Source organism: Trichomycterus rosablanca, chromosome 8, assembly GCF_030014385.1.
Source record: "Trichomycterus rosablanca isolate fTriRos1 chromosome 8, fTriRos1.hap1, whole genome shotgun sequence".
Lineage (NCBI taxonomy): Eukaryota > Metazoa > Chordata > Actinopteri > Siluriformes > Trichomycteridae > Trichomycterus > Trichomycterus rosablanca.
Window position 1 is genome coordinate 15416434 of NC_085995.1, and position 18475 is coordinate 15434908.

The 18475-nt window shown below is 35.4% G+C and overlaps 1 protein-coding gene across 2 annotated transcripts; it reads right to left on the reverse strand.

The window, feature by feature from the left end:
• Positions 1-8697: 8697 nt before the first annotated feature.
• On the reverse strand, positions 8698-17448 carry pitx2 (paired-like homeodomain 2). 2 transcript variants are annotated; one of them, XM_062999883.1, is made up of 3 exons: positions 17403-17448; positions 11855-12054; positions 8698-9934 (listed from the first exon to the last, which is right to left on the reverse strand). In XM_062999883.1, the coding sequence occupies exons 1-3, from the start codon at positions 17446-17448 to the stop codon at positions 9347-9349; spliced, it is 834 nt and encodes a 277-aa protein (XP_062855953.1). In that variant the 3' UTR covers positions 8698-9346. The 2 variants fall into 2 exon arrangements, with proteins under 2 accessions (XP_062855953.1, XP_062855952.1); XM_062999882.1 differs by lacking the exon at positions 17403-17448 and adding an exon at positions 13567-13711.
• Between the last annotated feature and the right edge of the window lie 1027 nt (positions 17449-18475).

The window sequence follows — 18475 nt, forward strand, 5'->3', positions numbered from 1 at the left end:
TGCTTTTTAGTACATCAGAATAAAGCTACAGTGGACCCTTGGGTTACGAACAGTTTACCATATGAACATTTTGGGTTATAAACGATCTTTTTCAACTTAACGTACGAACAAATTTCGGATTACGAACCGAAATTCGCAAAACACGTGACGTCATGAACAAGTTGACTCCGACTGTCTCTTTCTATATATGTACAGTGAGCGAACATTCGAACAGCGGACGGTGTTTTTTCAGTGTTTTCTTTATATTTTGTAAAATGTAATATTAAAATGGCCTCAAAGAAGTTGCAGAGGAAGCACAGTGGTGAGAAAATGAACAAATCTATTACTATTCGTTGTTGTACAATTACTCCTGCCAGTAGCTGTCACTGTGTATCAGACAGAGGGGACAGTGAGTGAGAGAGAAGAAGGAAATCGCTGAGTAAAGTATTCTTTATTTCGTGCAATTACACCTAAAAAAATACAACACTATTGAAATGAAGAAGGAGATAATAGAGAAATATGAGAGTTATTGTTGTTTCTGGTAGATACATTTTATAAAAAAAAAAAAAAGAAGGAAATGGTGTATAGTAAAGCACATGTACTGTACTGAAATTTGATATGTGTTTTATGTACAGTACTACTGTGTATTATTGTTTATTATTGTTTATTACAGTATTATCTATTCTATAATTTAAGATTTATGGGAAATATACTTGTATTTATAACAAAAAAGACAATTTAAGACATTAGAAAGGTTAGGTAAGGGGGTGGTTTGGGAGGTCTGGCACGGGTTGATTCTGTTTACATTATTTCTTATGGGAAAAATAGGTTTAACTAACAAACATTTTGACTTAAGAACAGCCCTTTGGAACCAATTAAATTTGTAAGTTAAGGGTCTACTGTATTTCAGATCGAAATATTAAATACAGCCACAATTCATTTTACCATTAAGAACTGTTTCTGGAAGGATACTGTTAAAAAGGGGCTGTTAATTTTAAGCATTTTACAGTGCACATAATTTATGGAAGTACCAACAAAGCACAGACAGGCAGGTTCTACTTGCCTTAAAGCTTAGTGCACATTAAAAAACTTTTAGCTTTCAGCTGAAGGGCTGTCTTATCACATCTTATACTTATCGCTTTTAAATCACATACTACTTACTATACAGTGTTTTTTTAAATTTACATCACCGCTGCAGCACAGCAGCTTTTATGGTTTTTTATAACTCAGTGACTGAGGAAAGGAGTTTGTAGGCTGATCAATGTCTGACTTGTGACCAAACCCCAAAAGAAATTTTGTTTGCAAAAAGTAACAGGCAACCACTCATAAAACAATTTACTGATTTGGAATAGAATTTCAAAGTTTATTAAAACAAGGTTTTTAGCTTTTAGCAGATTTTAAGCGTCACATTATAGCGTCTTTAAAAAAAAATATTTTAAGTGCCCTATAACGTCTGGCCCAGTGCCTAATATCTGGGTGATGCTGTACAGTCGGTTAATGGTGTCTTCCCAACCTGCTCTCTTGGTTTTTTTCTGAGTTGTGCCCTGGACCCACTGAGGCCTGGTCCAGGGTAGAGCAGATAATGAAGATAAATAAATGAAAAAAAGAAATGTGATATTTATATTGATAGAAAATGTGATATTTATATTGATATAAACTATTAAGTAACATCACACATCCTGCCTGAGGCGCACAGACAGGCATTACTCTTTCCACACTGCTGATGATTTATCATCTTTTTGGAACTTTTAATCGATTTCGGAATAAAAACATCCAAGATGTTTCTTTTTAATAGAAGTCAAGAAGGCAGGAAGTGTGCAAGTCACGCAAACTTGAATTATTCACTCAATCATACACCGCCCAACGCCCACAGCAGCAAGATCCACACTGACCTCACACACTGCTTTTCAATAGTCGTTCACTCTTTTCACAAGCTCTCTCTTTCAAACACACACACACATACGTAGTTTGGGCATACAATACAGGCATGTATGTCTATTTGAATACACTACATGTACACAGTACACACACACACAAACACACACATTTATGTAGGTATAGAGTGTGTGCCTGCAAGTGCTTACATGCACTTAGGTGCATAAGTACACATGCTGACATACAGTAATAACAGGCTTGATAGGGTTAAAGGTATACAAATACACACACTGAGCTGTGTGACCTGTGTAATTAAGGGTATATTCAAACACACACACACACACACACACACACACACAGAGAGAGAGAGAGAGAGAGAGAGAGAGAGAGAGATTATAGTTTGGGCATACAGTTTAGACTTGTATAAAGAAAATACAACCTCAAATCAGAAAAAAGTTGAGACAGTATGGAAAATGCAAATAAAATAGAAATGCAGTGTTCCTTACATTTACTCTGACTTTTATTTCATTGCAGACACTTTAATCTCAAGCTATTTCATGTTTTATCTGCTCAACTTCATTTAATTTGTTAATATACCTCCATTCCTGCATTTAAGGCCTGCAACACATTCCAAAAAAAGTTGGGACAGGGGCAATTAAGGTGAGGTGAAAAAAACTAAATAATGATGTGATTCCAAACAGGTGATGTCAACAGGTGATTGTAATCATGGTTTGGTACAAAAACAGCATCCAGGAAAGGCTGAGTCTTTGATGAGCAAAGATGATCAGAGGATCTCCAGTTTGTCAACAAATGCGTGAGAAAATTATTAAAATGTTTAAAAACAATGAACCTCAAAGAAAGATTGAAGGGGATTTGCATATTTCTCCTTCTACAGTACATAATATCATTAAACGATTCAAGGAATCAGAAGGAATTTCAGTGTGTAAAAGCCAAGGGCGCAAGCTTAAGCTGAATGCCCATGATCTTCAATCCCTCAGACGGCACTGCATCAAGAACTGCCACTCAACAATAGCTGATATAACCACATGGGCAAGGGATTACTCTGGCAAACCTTTGTCAAGCACTACAATACAGAGTTACATGCACAAATGCCACTTATTTGGACCAGTACACAGTGGAAATGTGTATTGTGGTCAGATGAATCAGCATTTCAGGTCTTTTTTGGAAAAAAAATGGACGCCGTGTGCTCCAGACCAAAGACGAAAAGGACCATCCAGACTGTTATCAGCAACAAGTCCAAAAGCCAGGGTCTGTCATGGTTTCGCTTGGTATCCTCAGTGCCAAAACTTCTTTTAAGTGTGATGGAAAGGAATGGCAACGTTACAAAGTGGCAAATGCTTTACTGTCACAACTTTTTTTGGAATGTGTTGCAGGCCTGGATGTTTATTAATAAATGAAATGAAGTTGAGCAGATAAAACATAAAATATCTAAGGCTGATACTGTCTGCACTCAAATAAAAGTCAAAGTAAATGTAAGAAACTCTGTGTTTTTTTTTTTATTATTTGCATTTTTCATGCTGTCCCAACTTTTTCTGATTTGGGGTTGTACATGCAGCTTCACATACACAGTCAGAGATTATAGTTTGGGCATACAATATAAGCATGTATGTCTATTTGAATACACTACATGTGCACAGTTACACACACACACACACACACACACACACCCACAAGCATGGTATGCAAACACAGACATTTTGCACATGCTTACTTTTGCTTAAGGCAAAAAACGAACTCACACACAAGCCATCCGATACACGTGCAATGCAATATGGACTTTTCAGATGGCTCATGCACTCTTTTCCAGTTTTGCTGTTTACACAGTGCTTGCACACACACACATACTTTGACTCCAATTCTTGATAGTGACCCATTCTTATATTTCTCTTTTGCATCTGGCTAAGCTGCATATCAGTTGTTTACTGCTATTTAACAAGTATAGTGATTTATTTATTTCTATATCACACCAACATATTATAATATCAAATGCTTTAATTCATCTTTCTTTGCAGTTTGTATAAAATAAATAATAATAGATTGGCCTAGACATGTTTGGTATTTAAAATTGGCTTTTTTTTTAATCATTTCGTACCAGAGACACAAGCTAATAAAGCTCAAGGCTAAATGTAATTGGAGCTTAGAGCTAGCAGTCTGCCACCATTCAAACTGTACATCTTTATCATCTTATCTTAAGAAATCTTAATTTGTCTAAAGAGGCAAAGTTGTCTAAACAGCCAAAAGTCCACATAAAAAAAAATATTTTCCTTGTTTTATTTCACGTGTAAACCATGGGTCACAGCTACCTGAGTTTGATAAGAGATAGTAAACTGTGTACTTAGCAAACAAAACATGTAATACCTGTCAGAAACCATGCTAGTAAGCATTTTTGATATGATGTAACAACTAAATAAAATGTGAGATGAGGGTGTATTGTTTTAAATAGGCAGTTTGGAGTATCCAAAACAGGTTGCTAAACCGTACACCGATCAGGCATGACCACCTCCTTGTTTCTACACTCACTGTCCATTTTATCAGCTCCACTTACCATACAGGAGCACTTTGTAGTTCTACAATTACTGACTGTAGTCCATCTGTTTCTCTACATACTTTTTTAGCCTGCTTTCACACTGTTCTTCAATGGTCAGCACTCCCCCATGACCACTACAGAGTAGGTATTATTTAGGTGGTGGATCAATCTCAGCACTGCAGTGACACTGACATGGTGGTGGTGTGTTAGTGTGTGTTATACTGAGTGGATAAGACACAGCAGCGCTGCTGGAGTTTTAAACACCTCACTGTCACTGCTGGACTGAGAATAGTCCACCAACCAAAAATATCCTGCCAACAGCGCCCCGTGGGCAGCGTCCTGTGACCACTGATGAAGGTCTAGAAGATGACCAACTCAAACAGCAGCAATAGATGAGCGATCGTCTCTGACTTTACATCTACAAGGTGGACCAACTAGGTAGGAGTGTCTAATAGAGTGGACAGTGAGTGGACACAGTATTTAAAAACTTCATCAGTGCTACTGTGTCTGATCCACTCATACCAGCACAACACACACTAACACACCACCACCATGTCATTGTTACTGCAGTGCTGAGAATGATCCACCACCTAAATAATACCTACTCTGTGGTGGTCCTGTGGGGGTCCTGACCATTGAAGAACAGGGTGAAAGCAGGTAAAAAACATTATGTAGAGAAACCGATGGACTACAGTCAGTAATTGTAGAACTACAAAGTGCTTCTATATGGTTGGTGGAGCTGATAAAATGGACAGTGAGTGTAGAAACAAGGAGGTGGTTTTAATGTTATGGCTGATCAGTGTAATTGAATAAGTAGCAAAGGTACTGAACTCATCATCCACATCCTCTTTCTGTATTATAGCAGAAAAATGACCAATTACATCAACTGTGTTTTAACATTTTAGCTTGAAATGATAGTACAATTGCATTACTTGATTGCAAATTAATTGCATTACTTAACTTTTAGTACAATTGCATTACTTAACTTTTAGTACAATTGCATTACTTAACTTTTAGTACAATTGCATTACTTAACTTTTAGATAATCATTTCAAAATGCCCTGAATACCTGAACAGGGTGGCACTATGGCACAGTGGGTAGTGCTAGAAGGCCATGGGATTGATTCCCCGGCTGGGCGGTCAGGGTCTTTTCTGTGTGGAGTTTAGATGTTCTCCATGTCTGCATAGGTTTCCTGCGGATGCTCCAGTTTCCAACAAAGTACAAAGTACAAAGACATGCAGTAAGGCTAACTGGACCTACGAAAATTGCCTTAAGTGTGAGTGTGAATGAGTGTGTGCGTGTGTGTGTCCGGCCAGTGATGAACACCTGTCCAGGGTTATTCCTGCCTTTTGCTCAATGAATTTGACCCACATTGAGGATAGAGCGGTGGTAAAAACAGAAACTGAATAAATGAATAAAAGAATGAATGAATGAATGAAAACCTTTGTATGCAGGTATTTGCATCCCTTGTATTTGCAGAGTTGAACAACCACCTGATAAAGTGGGCACACTGTATTTTACAACTACAGTATTCAGAAATGCACTGGTCAGTACAAAATCATTCTTACTTTTGTATGAGATAAAAATAACTGAAGAAGACAATGTTCAGAAATTTAGTTAAGTCAGTTTTTATAAATCTATTATAAGATTGAGAAAACAGCATCTAAAGTTGAATTGGCATGTTTTACTAGTCATGTTACAGACAGTTTCCCCAAAAGCTGTACCCTGTAACAATATTGCGGGATTATCTTCTGGAGTTTACTTTGAACCCACTACAGACAAAATTAAGTACACCCTGTTAAATATAAACAATTACAATTTTAATGGGAAAGGTGGGGAAGGAAAATGTAATTTTTGACTAAAGTATAATAATTCACTATAATAGTGGTTTTCATCCAGATTGGGTGGTGAGGTCATCTGTGATCTAGATAGGATATTGATGCAACAAGCTTGTTATTGACAGAATCAACCCTTTTTAGCATGAAATTATTTTATTAATTTAGACTTTTAATTCTATTTGGAGCTTAACTGAGTATCACCCATGTAAAGCGTAATTTTTAATATAATAATATGTATACATGTAATATGTTGATCTGTATATAAATTGACAGCTTCATATCTGACAGCTTTTGAGTATAAAGTAATTTCTTAGACTATCCAGGGCATTTTGACTTTTTTAAACAAGTTTTTACTGCAGCTTTAAATTTCCTATGCAGTATCTCACCTCACTGCAGTGTTCTAGAGGGGCAGGGTGCAGGACCAGCTGAATCCAGAAGACTAAACAGATTTTACTCTTGTCTATTTCTCTAAGGCTTGCTGATATCTCTTAGTGTTTGTTGAGATGTGTATTGGTCTCCAGACTGCAGACTTGATAAGATCTTTACTGAGCACATCAAGATTTACACTAATGTGCTGCACACTGATAAATTACCACAAGTGGCTACTACACATGATTTATAGATAGTCCAAGATTAATCAGTGGATTTAAGAATTTTTTGCTCTTGTTCTTGGAGAACTCTTTAAATTAACATTTTTTTTTTTTTTTTTTTTTTTTTTTTCATTTATTACTGAAAATGAAAGAGATTTTACGTTTTACTCTGGTTTTCATAATCTGTGTTTACAGTTATTTCTAAAAGAGACACAAACACATGTACAGAAATAATGATTTCTTTTTTGTTTGCCAATCTTGAACAGTGATATTTTCATTTGCTTGGAGGTGTATTTATTACAGTGGGGATAATGAAGGACTTGTGACATGAACACAAACACAAACATACACTCACAGTGTCTAGACTAAAGACACATTACAAAAATGACTCATAGTTAAAAACTGAGCAAAGACAAACAAAGAGAAGCTTTCTTTTATAATAATAATAATAATAATAATAATAATAATAATAATAATAAATATGATAATGATAATGATTAGTTTTTTTTGTACTGCTATGCAACTCTTTGGAAACCTACTTCATTTTTACCTAGACAGCTTGTTATTATACACAATCACTTAATAATTTATTATTATAAAATACTGAAATTGTATTATTCAGGCATGGATTAAGGGCTTTTTCTATACAAATAAGGTAAATAATGAGTTACTTATCACAGTTGATTTATTAATTAGTTGTTGTTTTTAAATCTGTGTTTTATGTTTATGCTAGTTTTAACTAGCAAGTTTTAAAGATGTAAGATGAGACCACCATGGCACATTGAAGAAACTGGTGTGGTGTGACGTGATGGTTGCATGCAAGTGGTGAGTCAATGCATATTTATGTACTGTACAATGAAACAGTGACTGGCTGAGGGATGAGTTAGCTGTAATGACGAAGTCAAAATAATAATAATATTAATCATAATAATTCTTAGTTTGTTCCAAATGCTCTGACCACATATAACATTAAATTGTACACAAAAAAGACAGCTATCTAAATTGATAGATCAGAGATGCGTGTGTAAAGAAATAAAGAGCAAATTTTCAGAATTTAAGTGAATAAAAATAATTTGTATGATATGTATTTTATTTATTTGTTATTTAAAATTTGTTTATGTAAAATTGAAAGCTTAGGGTTTTTCAGACAATACAGTATACTATTTGGACGATTTGGTGGCGCAGCTGGTATAGTGGGTGACCTCCAACAACACCTAGGTCCTGGGTTCGATTTTTCTTTCGGGTACTCCGTTATTCTCCCAACTTCCAAACAGACAGATGCAAGTTGAATACTCTAAATTGGGCCCACCAGGATCCTGGTTAAGCGCTTAGTGTATGTTCAGTTTTAATGCTTATATAGGCCTTCGTTACAAATTAATTACGTGTAGTTGTGTTGATTATACTGAAGACCTCAGTCACGGTCCGTCACTAATCCCGTCATTTCATGCGCACACACATAGCCTTGCTAGCACAGTATTTAGGAAACCTTGGGTGTTATTTTTATATATTTTTAGAATGTGTATTATAATTTATTTTTTGTTACGATTTGATTTGGTTGTTTTTTTCTAGCATAACCTAATTTCATTCTTGATGTATTCAGAAACCACGACTCTTGATCGTGGGCCCAAGCTTTAGTTCCCATGTTTTTTTAATGTTATTCCTCGCTTGACCGATCACCGCAGAATTCTCCCTCTAATCAGGTCTGGACATCTTCCCCCTTACACCCCCCCTCCTTCCTTTTTGTGTTTACTGATAATAAGGTGTGTATTCCTAAAGATACTTAGTAAACTGTACAGCACATAAAGCATATCCAACACAGAGTAACTTCCATTAAATAAAACACAAAAGTTTATTATTTTTGGGTTGTTGCAAGAAAAAAAGTTTCGTACCGAATAGATACATAAAACAATTCGGCTATTCGCAGAAACATTTTTGTAGAATGACCAGGGGGTTCTATTCTAAATGTATAGGCCTATTCACAACAGACATTTAATTATGAATTTATGTGTCAGGAATACACCACAAGTGCCTTTTAGAAGGTCTATACATTCCCCTTTTTGCAAGCAAGACATTTTATCACATGCGGTGTTTTAAAATTAAAGGCTCAGGACCCTCCACAAACAAGGAGATGACATTTAGACACTTATTTACACAACCGCTCAGTCACTTGATGTTCAGAAGGAAGAAAAATTGAAGCTTATGGAGGGTTTGTCTATCCTACATACTACACACCGGTCGGTGTGCAGAAAAATGACATTTTCAGTTTTGTTTAACTGTCCATCTGAGTGATATATGTTTTCTGGTGAGAAATTTATTTCTGGAAAATGACGAGCCTCTGATATGAATCGTCTAGTGCCCCTTTTACTTTAGACAAATAATAATAACAATAATAATACAGATCAAGTCCGAGCTCATAATTTCCCGTGCGTATTCGTTTTAGGTTTTAAAAAATCAAGAAAAAAGTCCATATCCTGGTATTTGTTCATTCTGTGTATTGTTTAATGACAGTTTTTGTCTACACTGGTCTGTCCACTGCGTACTGGCACGCACTGAGGTTCGTGGCGGCGTTCTGCACCCCCGCATAGCCGAAACTAGAGTGCTGCTTGGCTTTGAGTCTAAGACTGGCTAGGCTGGAGTTGCATGTATCCCGGTAGACGTAGGGCGGGGTCGGCGGTGCGTAAGGACACGCCGCGGCGGGGGAGTTCAGTGACGCGTTGCCGAGGTTGTTGAGGTTGTTGAGGCCGTTAAGGCCCGACGCGGGCACGGCCATTCCGGAGCTCATACTCATACTCATGGAGGAGATGGAGCTCGGTGCAGGCGGATGAGGTGGTGGAGGCGGAGGGCCGGCGGAAAACATGGCCTGCGATGACAGCGGGCTGATCGAGTTCATCGAGTTAAAGAACGGAAAGCTTTTGGCTGAGAGGGAGGCCGGTGCGAGTCCCTTTGCTGCCGCCGCCCAGTTATTGTAGGTATAGCTCGGGTAGACGTCGTCGTAGGGCTGCACCAACCCGTTAAACTGCGCGCCGAAGCCGTTTTTACACAACTCGGCCTGCTGGTTCCTCTCGCGCTTTCGCCACTTGGCACGACGGTTCTTGAACCAGACCTGCAAAAAAGTAGAAAACAGCTTTAATTAAAATGCACAAAAAAAATCTTACTTTATTATTTATAGCACCAGTCTTAGTTGTAAATATATAATAGTATTTTTATTTTATTTTAGTACATGCGCAACTTGCACATTCGTTTGCACTATAAACACAAGCACATAATAAAGGAATTTTGTGTTAAACCGTAAATATTACACGAGTACATCACAAAGACTGCAGTAAAGCTTTTTGGTAAATTGCATACACCGCATTATGGTTTTATTTGCACATCTTGTGTTTTGTGTTTTCTTGCTAGATATACTTTTTTTATTTTATTTATTTAAGTAAAAAAGGTTTTAAATATTTTATTCCTCGTGACAGATTTATAGGTTTACTCATCTCAGTTAGATCCTTTGCTGCTCTTTATCAGCTCTACAGTGTCTGATTTACAAAAAATCCCAACGTCCAGCTTTAGCTGTCAGTAAGTGTGTATTCCTCCCCCTTAAAGCCCAGTGTGTATTCCTCCCAACTGTTTGCGTATTGCCCCGAACTGTGTGTGTATTCTGTCCACTGAGGCGGACACACACTCTGACCCTAAGCACACAACATGTTAATGGTAATAACAAAAACACTAAGCTTTCCACCTCTTTCACACCGGGTGTGTTACTCTATTAGAGCCTATCATGCTGTGTAGGTTGACTGTAAAGCAATCTCCCGTCCCTAATTGAGTCAACATCAAACACAATTAAAGAGCTTAATAAGCTTAAATTATTCAAAAAAAAATCTTAATTATTAAGAAAAACATAAATACAAATACATACAAATACATACAAAAGTCATAACATAAAATTTTCACTCCATTTAATTAATGTTAAGGGTATACAAGGGTATATATACCTCTTTCGACATGCTGAAAAAGAACATTTACAGTGTAAACATACTTAACATACTCATGTGTATCTCAGCGCTAGAAATAGATATTAATATACATAAAATAAAAATAATATGTCCAGTAAACTTCTTTTTTTCTTTAAGTCTAATGTTATAAAATTAAATTATAGAAGGCCAGGACTTTCAAGTTAAATAAATAAATAAATAAATAAATAAATAAAGAAAGAAAGAAAGAAAGAAAGAAAGAAAGAAAGAAAGAAAGAAAGAAAGAAAGAAAGAAAGAAAGAAAGAAAGAAAGAAAGAAAGAAAGAATTATTTCAGTCATTTCAGTCTAGACCTTATTTAAAGTCAAATGACAGCAATGCGTTTTGATTTGTCATGCCTACTTTATATATATATACATATAAACATATAAACATATATATATATATATATAAGGGGAGAGTTGCTCCAGAAACACTGTGCTAGACGGTTTTCCTTCATAAAGGTTGTTCTTAGTTACACCATGTAGGTTTCCACTGTGTGTCCCGACCCTTGAGAGCTCCAGCGGCAAATAGAGCTGACCGAAAATACTATTGAATTATGCGTGGCAAACAAATGCAAACAAATGCAAGACCAAATTGTTCCTTCTTGTTTGACATCAGCCACATAAACGAGAATCTGGGGTTAGTTGCTCATGTAAGGTCAGTAAATACGAGGGCAACAATAAGCAGTAAAAAGGGCAGCAAGGGAAAAATAATATGTATTACTATTAACACTACTAGTGTTCCACACAACGCATCACTGACCACTGACGACGTAAATGAACAAATAAGGGATTGTGATAAAGCTAAGAGACCCCCCTCGATTGTCACCATTAGTCCGCAGATGTGATTCTTTACACATTTGTCTTTTTGTATCATCAGTGAGAAAACTTATGCAGTACTGCGGCCTTACGTTGCAGCATTCTCATAGACAGTTTCAACTTGATTAAAACATTATATAAAACATATAAAAATATAGTTACACGATGGGACACAATTTAGTTCCTTTTTTTTTTGTTATCTTACCCTGACTCGCGCCTCCGTCAGGTTGGTCCAGACGGCGATTTCCTCGCGCGTGCTCATGTCCGGGTAACGGTTGCGCTGGAATGTGGCCTCGAGCTCCTGCAGCTGCTGACTGGTGAAGTGCGTTCTCTGTCTCCGCTGCCGCTTCTTCTTTGACGGGTCATCGGACAAGTCCTCATTTTTACTCTGCGCTTTTTCTTTTTCTGCAGAAAAATGATATGATCATATATAGTTGACCTAATTTAATAAGAATTAAGAAAATAATGCACGGATAAAACAAGTGCACACATAGGAAGGACGGATCCGTGTACGTACCAAGTGAACATTTTAATTTAAATTACCTGCACTAACCAGATGGTAAAAAGAAATAAAACCAGAAGAGAAATACACACAAACACACACCGCACCTGGGGATATTACACTCGTAATCCCTATGCCAAATTTAGGCTAAATCTGAATTTGTTCTATTGTAATAGTTGTATTACATTTACTCGACACAAACCATAAATAAAAATAATAAAAATAATTCGAGACAAAAAAATCATTTGGCGTTATACCTACTGATTATGTAGAATCTGGCACACATATAAATCTAGTAAATAAATCTCGTCCAAAACGAGACACCCTTACTTTTAATACTTTTAAATAGCCTTAACATCGTATTATTTTGCGATCGTATTATTTTGCATTGGGATTTAAACAATTATAAAACCCTTATGCTATTGACAAACACCTGGGCTAACCGTGGGACTAAATCTAAATTTGTGCATTTGCACACACATTTACGCACACTTATTTACGCAGGAAAATAGTTGTATTCCATTTACTCGACCCAAACCACAAATACAAATAAAGTAATTCGATCTGATGTCGTAATACCTGCTGATTATGTACAAACTGGCACAACATGAATCTAATAAATTGTAATGCAACATTTGTTTTCTTTGAAGTTACTGATTTTTGTCATATAAGGAACTGAATTCGTCCAAAGCGAGACCCCTCCAAATTCAAAAATAAAAAATCTGCATTCGTTCATACTTTAAAATAGTCCTAACATCGTAAACAATTATTTGTTATTTGCACGAACTTTTCGTGTCATGATTTGATTGGGATTAAAAGAGCAACACTGTGAGATTTTAAAGTGATTTCAAAACTTTTCTACGAGTTTGTAAGATCTAAATTCCGATATATATATATATATATATATTATATTATATTAATATATTATTAATAATTATTATATTTTCTACGAGTTTGTAAAATCTAAATTCCGAATCCCGATATATCGGGACTATGTGTGTCCGTGTATATATATATATATATATATATGGCCTATATATATATATTATATTAATATATTAATTCCTGAATTTTCAGACAGGAAACACTTCACGTAAAAGTTGAATAACATCTTCTTTCCTTGTTTTCTTTTTTTATTTGACCCAAATTAGGGTACTTATAAACGGCATATTACGGTTTATTAAAAATATTACCAAATATAAAAAAATGCAAAAATTAACATCTCAGTTTACAAACTTATAGTATTCAATAAACTCAAAACGATAGGCCTTGTTTAGGGCGTATCACTGGCACCTCCAGAGCAAAAGCCCTTAAGTTTTAAAAATGTAACCAGTAAAAACTGGGTTGGTTCAACACTGCAAGCGTTAATTCCTCTTAGCAGGCTTGAAGCTCTATAGATCTTGTCCATGTCGTACCTGCGGCCTCGGGACTATGTGTGTCCGTGTTTCCATCCACACCGTGTTTGGAGGCCATGTGAAGAGCCGACATCAGTTTAACGCCTCCAGAGATGTGATGGTGGTGATGATGGTCTAAACTTAGGGAATCCTTCATCGAGTTCATCAAGAGAAAAAATAGTCTTTGTTTTTGAAGTTTTAGATAAAAGTCCACCAGTACGGAAAGCACACAAAAGGGGCGGATTAATGTGTATGAGCGGGTATGAACCGCTCCACAAGTGTTTCCTCACTCAAACAAATTCTCTTCTTTACAACAAATAATACAAAAATAGAAGCTGTCAGCTCGAGCTGTATGAAGATAGACGGTGAGCAATGGCAGGTTGCACAGCTGCAGAAGTTATATCCATACATACACATATACTCACATTTCCTACACTGCCACTACCTCTCTCACTGACCGCCTGTCATTCAACTGCTCTCTCCTGTTCTACAGGCCGGTCAAACCCTCTCTCTCTCTCCCTCTTTCTCTCTTTCTCTCTCAATGCCTCTATGTCTCGTTCTCACGTCATGTTTACTCCTCCCTCTAGTTTTGACGGGTCATCAAACTCCACATGACGGTTTTCGCGGCCAATGAGAGAATGCGCCCGCAGCTCTTTGACTGTCTGCCTGTTTGTCTGTCTGTTAGTCTCTGTCTGTCTTTCTGTGTGTGTGTGTGTGTGTGTGTGTGTGTGTGTGTTCATTTAGCCTTTCTCATGAAAACAGTATAGATTTTAGAGACCACGTTACTGTTCCCACAAAACACAGGAAACCAGCTAACATGGAACGACATAAAGAATAATTGGAATAAATTAATACATTATTGAAAGAATTAAGTATTAACATAAGATGAGAAATAAAAAAAAACAAGGAAGATGATTTTAAAAAATCGACTAAAGATACACTATAGTACAGAAAGAAAGAAAGAAAGTTGCACCTTTTTAAGCAGGAAAGTTAGAAAAAAGAAAAGAAAAGGAGGAAAGATAAACACATAAGTATTAGTTTGATTCAAAATGTCTGACGACCCTCCCAATTATTAATGAACACATATGGTTTTCATAATATCTTCAAGCCTTCACACGCCATTAACACACCAATTGTTTTATGTGTTCATACACTTTGGCTACAGTGAGACCAGTTTAACTGCAGTGTTGATTATTATACACCCAGCCTTTAATAACTAGACGTAAATAGACTACGAAGAGTCAGTTCATCCCTGCAGGCGTTCATTCAAAACTGTTTGTGCTAATTACCCCCTTTAGTTGTTAAGTTTGGATTCTCTCTATTTCGTACCAGCATGGTTGGGCCTGTGTGAGCCCGTGTTGCCCTCCACCCTGAGTTTGTAGGCCATGAGTTAAAAAGTTAATTCAGCACTATAGAGGTGATGTCAACAGAGTGGGTGTTACTTGAACACCGTTGATGTGACTGTGTCCTGTTCAGTCTTGATTTTTAACATACCCAGCATTATAGTCATTCAAAGTTACATAGATGAATTATTTCTTATTTAATACTGTGTTCTTTAGGCTTTGTTTATTTTCGGTCACCAAGGAGTGCGCAAATGATGCACCTTGTTTGCTTACTGTGTGTACATGTGTTTTTCTAATACCTCACAGTCATTTTTCAGAAACCTACTTACATTATTAGACAATTAGTCACCGGCTTAAGGTCACCGGCGCTTGTCTTAAGGAAATTGGCCCTGTAATTGAGCACTTCTGGTACCTTGCTGTCCATTTAGTAGGAAATACGTTAGAGCTTCAGCAGCTCTTTAACGCTTTTTGAAATTATATCTACATTGTATTTTGCGAATGAGGTTTCTTTATCTGAACACAAAATTTGCAGTTTACTTCTGTAAAAAAATACTGTATAGTTTACAAAAACGGTCGGTATATTATCAGATAAAATATTTCCCATTGTGTAATTTTCCACACGTAATAATAATATATTATATATAATATGTAATAATAATAATTTAATTTTGAACATCAACTTAATGGAAAACATTTAGATTTACATTTAGCAGACGCTTTAAGAAAAATAAATCAATCATGACTTTTAAGTAATTTTCAGCAAGCTAGATAAATACGGGATAAAATACTTCATATGAATTAAAATCGTTCTGGTAATGTTTACAACCCTCACAGCGATTGGGCTGATCGATATTCATAACACATTTGAATTAACGCTCCACGCTCGATTCGACGATCGCAAAAACAGTATATTGAATTAATGGAAATAATTGATTAAATTCTAAAAAATATGTTTCCCTTTAAAACATTTTATTAATTAAACGTATACATAAATATACATTTAAAAGTTGCATGTAAATAAATTAAACGTCAAAGAAAAAGACGAATGTTTCCGACAACAATTTTATCAGTAAAGCAAATTGAGATATTGCAATAATAATAATAATAAACAATAATAATAATAATAATTAAAAAAACGACTTATCATTACGAAAATAATAATAATAATAATAATAATAATAATGATGATGATAATAATAATAATAATAATAATAATAATAATAATTGTATACAATAAAATGTTTTTTATATTGCTGAAGGTTCGTGGTTTAATAGGGGCAAAACCACAATAGCACTGCAAAACACTAGAACTGCAAAAATTGAGTAATTAACTGAAGGGACTAAACACTAGAGCTGTAAAAGTAATTAATTGAAAAATCAAATCGTTTCGAGTCGAATCAACTTCAGTGAGCATTTAGTAAGGGGTAATTAAAGAAACAGAAACATTGTTCAGCAATGTTACAAGATAAAATATTGTATTATTACTTTGCTTGAGCACTGGACTTCATCGCTCATTTTAGTCAAAAATGACTCCAAGTGCTGTTTATGCTGCATAAAGATTATTTTACAGCAATTTTACTAATTACACATCCAAAATTTTAAAGTGTTTATCTAAAGAGATAAATGCATTAAACAATGATTATTTATGTTAAAGCATTTTGTTAAGTGGAAATGAATCAACCCTTTAAATTTGTAAATGAAGGCTCCTTTAATTCACATTAAGACGTTGCTCATATTTCAGAAGGCAAATGAGTAAGAACCCAAGTACGTTTTAAGGACTTCGTGTTTCATACTGAGTAAGACCAGAATTAACTTTAAACTAACATTAATAATAGATTGGTTCACTTTGTTGGGTTGGGTCTGGATTATTGCTCAGTATTCAGGAGGCTGTGGATTTACAGATGCGCTAATTACCGATTCAGTCAATATTGAGCGTGAGGACAGAGGCTTTTCTCAAGGATTACAGAACACAGCACATTCCGCAATTACTCTATTCTCTTTAGCATGAAAAATTGCATTGCACATTTAGTTTTCCCCGCTGAGTACTACATTTATTACAGAGAGAGGGAATATAATCAAGAATTTCCCCTGCATAAATCTAATTCTTTATCACTGAAATCCAATTGTCGGCTTTTGGTTATTTTTCCTCACACATGAGTAATTCAACATATAACATATTTTAAATTTAGACAGATAGAATTTAAGTTTTGTGATTGATTAAACATTATGAACAAGAGGCAAAATCGCGCGCTTATTTGACAACGTCATGCTTGCAGATTTTTTCTACTTTTGCGGGTTTTTTTTGCATGTCCTTTATTTACCAGCAGGTGTCTATCTCAGACCAGAAACCTAGCTCATTTTCGTTTATGCAGCCCAAAACCCACATCTAAGTTTAACTAAACTCGATCACTAAACAATTAGAACATCACAAATGAAAGCAGTGAGAACATATATTAGTAAACAGAAGAGGAAGTCGTTAACAGTAAATGCATATATAAATTGTAGGCTACTTACCCAACTGCACACACGTTGATACATGTTTTCGGCAATGGGAATCCATTAAGCTTATTGTACAGGCTCTGTAATAAAAATCGATTCCACAATCAGAAACATTGATCATACATTATAGAACATCACCACCATCACCACCACTGTGCCTATACGACTTCTACCGATTATTACACACGTGTTTCGTCTAGATGACTTAAATAAATTTAACTAAAACATTAATCCCAGTATGTGCGACTGTTAACGCTGTTTTTTTCCTGAAGAACAAGAACAACAACGACGATAATAATAATAACAACAACAACAATAATAATGGTAAAATATAGAACGGTTAATTTAAATCTACCTAATGTACTTGGTTAATTTAACACTGTATTTATCAACTATTAATTTAAAATTTTAATTCCGAAACTTGGAAATTTGCATACTATTACTGTCACTGATGTTACTACAACTACCACTATTAATAAAATTAATATTAATTATAACAATAAATAACTAAACCTTGGTGTTAAAACATGGTGCTTAATTAGGCACAAACTATGCAAGAGTTCATTACTACTGCATGTATAATCACTGAAAATTAAATAATAATAATAATAAACTTAAAAATTCAACAGCATTAAATTAACATATATTTAACGGAAAAGATTCAGCACTCAAGGTAATTAATGTTCATGCTTTTTGACATTTATGTCGACTGATAGGCCTAACTGAATAATTATTGTTAATGTAACGCTGAGACTTTTGCATATTACTACTACTACTACTACTACTACAACTACCACTTCTGCTACTACTAATAATCAACAAAATCACACTGTTGTATTAAAACCTGTTGTCTTTAAATGGTACCAAATGAACACTGTTTGAATTAAGTACTGATGCAGGTATTAATTTAATTTGGTAGTTGTAGTAGTAGTAGTAATAATAATAATAATAATAATAATAATAATAATAATAATAATAATAATAATAATAATGCCTGTAGTGGGTAAGGAGAAGCTGAGTGGGTGGATTTACTCCGTAATGCCCCATTTCATATCCCTAATGTGATTTTGCATTTGGCTCTAACGGGA

Coding starts and splice junctions, on each gene's coding strand:
- pitx2 (XM_062999882.1), bottom strand. CDS start 13,711: ATGAACTCGATGAAGGATTCCCTAAGTTTAGACCATCATCACCACCAT. Junction 12,055..13,566: donor ACATAGTCCCGAGGCCGCAG/GTACGACATGGA, acceptor ATTTTTCTGCAG/AAAAAGAAAAAGCGCAGAGT. Junction 9,935..11,854: donor TGACGGAGGCGCGAGTCAGG/GTAAGATAACAA, acceptor ACTTTTTTGCAG/GTCTGGTTCAAGAACCGTCG.